The sequence below is a fragment of the Austrofundulus limnaeus genome, unplaced genomic scaffold (genome assembly GCF_001266775.1).
Source record: "Austrofundulus limnaeus strain Quisiro unplaced genomic scaffold, Austrofundulus_limnaeus-1.0 Scaffold1119, whole genome shotgun sequence".
Taxonomy (NCBI): domain Eukaryota; kingdom Metazoa; phylum Chordata; class Actinopteri; order Cyprinodontiformes; family Rivulidae; genus Austrofundulus; species Austrofundulus limnaeus.
The window spans coordinates 119592-121731 of record NW_013953521.1 but is presented as its reverse complement, the minus strand read 5'-3'; the positions used below and the strand labels follow the sequence as shown (position 1 = coordinate 121731).

At 46.2% G+C, this 2140-nt stretch overlaps 1 protein-coding gene across 1 annotated transcript in view; it reads right to left on the bottom strand.

Moving 5' to 3' along the window:
- Positions 1 to 2140, bottom strand: part of afg3l2 (AFG3-like AAA ATPase 2) — a gene marked incomplete in the record, with an annotated part of 17739 nt that overhangs the window by 6489 nt on the left and 9110 nt on the right. The window contains 4 exon segments of the mRNA XM_014030793.1: positions 1066 to 1191; positions 1303 to 1410; positions 1487 to 1640; positions 1708 to 1845. Coding sequence (XP_013886247.1) covers positions 1066 to 1191; positions 1303 to 1410; positions 1487 to 1640; positions 1708 to 1845 — 526 coding nt within the window.

Here is a 2140-nt window from a genome sequence, read left to right as displayed (position 1 = left end):
TTTTTATTCTCATGGATTTGGTTATCTGGTCTGTTAATAAACTTTTGGAACACATTTCTTCCATGGGAGGACATGTCAAAGGTGGGACCTCTGTTCTGGATATATATCTGGATTCTGATCACTGGATTCTATAGACTGGCTTGGTGGTCTCCTGGTGTCGGTGRCTATTCAGGCCATCTCCTGGCTGCCTGACCAATATGAAGGATTGTTGTTCTAGCAGCACTCAGACTTTAGCCTTGAGAGAGCTGGACTCGGTCTGTAAGTGGTTCTGATGAAGGTCACGGGCCAGCTGTGGTCCCTGGACTTTGCTGCCAGATGGAATTGATCTTGGAGGAGCTGATAGATCAGCTCAGCAGGATTGTCCACATTATTTGTCTGATTGGATTCACCACATTGAGCTGTACCAGCAGACATTAAGGCTGATGGAAAATTATTATTGTCTACCTGACCAAAAACAGTTTCTCTGTTCCCAAACAACTGATTAAAGATTAGGCTCCCCCACTTACATGGCCTTGAATGAGCTGTGGAACTAAATTCTCCAGGGTGTTTACATGGACTTGGCTCCCCCCCACCTCTCCCCTCTCACTCCATCTAATCTGATCCCCTGAAAGTCACCCTGAAGCTGCACAGAATGAACAGTTCAACACCATTATTCTGAACTCTGGGCTTGATCTTTTTGGGACTGGATTCTTCAGACTCATTCTTCAGATATCCACAGAAGCAGACAACACTCATGGTTCAGACACACACCCTCTGAACTCACTGACTCCTCTGGCTGATAAATGTGATCATGCTTGTAGAGGTTTTTATAAACACCATAGTGTGTCACTTTTTGTTCATATTGATGTTTTGTTTATTTTCCTCATCTAAACTTGTGTGTTTTTTCTCTTTAAAGGCAGTGCGACCCCTGCTGGTTGCTGCATGACCTGTTCACCTGTTCACCCATGTTTTTGTCATGAGTGTCTTCTTGAATGGGACGATAAAGGAATCAATCAATCAATCAATCAATCAATCAATCAATCAATCAGGTCCTTCCTGATTGGTGAGAAGCAGGAAGTGGCTTACCTGAAAATCCAGGTGTGAGAGCAGCCATCTTCTTGGCCAGAGCATCTTTGTTGAGATCAGGGTGCAGCTTTAGAGGACGCAGGTGGACTTTAAAGATGGATGCCCGTCCCTTGATGTCAGGTGGACCTGCAAGAAAAACCACCACCACCTCCATCATCATCATCATCATCATCATCATCATCATCATCATCATCATCCTCCTCCTCCATCTGCAGCCATCACCTGAGCACCACTCACCTATATAAATCTGCCTGTCAAAGCGTCCAGGTCTCAGAAGAGCCGGATCCAGGATGTCAGGTCTGTTGGTTCCAGCCAGAACCACCACGTTGGTGGCCGTGTTGAACCCTGGAGAACAGAGGAGTGATTGATCAGGAGGAGGAACAGGAGGAAGAGGAAGAACAAGAGGAACAGGAGGACCCACCGTCCATCTCCACCAGCAGCTGGTTCAGAGTGTTCTCCTGCTCGCTCTGACCTCCAAAGTTCCCACGGCCTCGCTTTCGCCCAACGGCATCGATCTCATCGATGAAGAGGATGCAGGGAGCATTCTTTCTTGCCAGGACAAACAGATCTCTTACCTGAGAAGAAATGACATCAGCTCTACTTTCTTTAGCTCCTCCCCTTCATGTAGGTGGGCTTACTCACCCTGGCTGGGCCGACGCCCACAAACATTTCCAGGAACTCTGAGCCGTTCACAGTGATGAAGGGAACGTTGGCCTCACCGGCCGTCGCTTTGGCCAGAAGAGTCTTACCGGTTCCTGGAGGCCCCGTCAGGATGGCCCCCTGCAGGGACAAACAACAACAAGTCAACAAGATGTTGACATACACAAGTCAACAAGTCAACAAGATGTTTACATACAAAACGACAAGTCAACAAGATGTTTACATACACAACAACAAGTCAACAAGATGTTGACATTCACAACAACAAGTCAACAAGATGTTTACATACACAACAAGTCAACAAGATGTTGACATTCACAACAACAAGTCAACAAGATGTTGACATACACAAGTCAACAAGTCAACAAGATGTTGACATTCACAACAACAAGTCAACAAGATGTTGACATACACA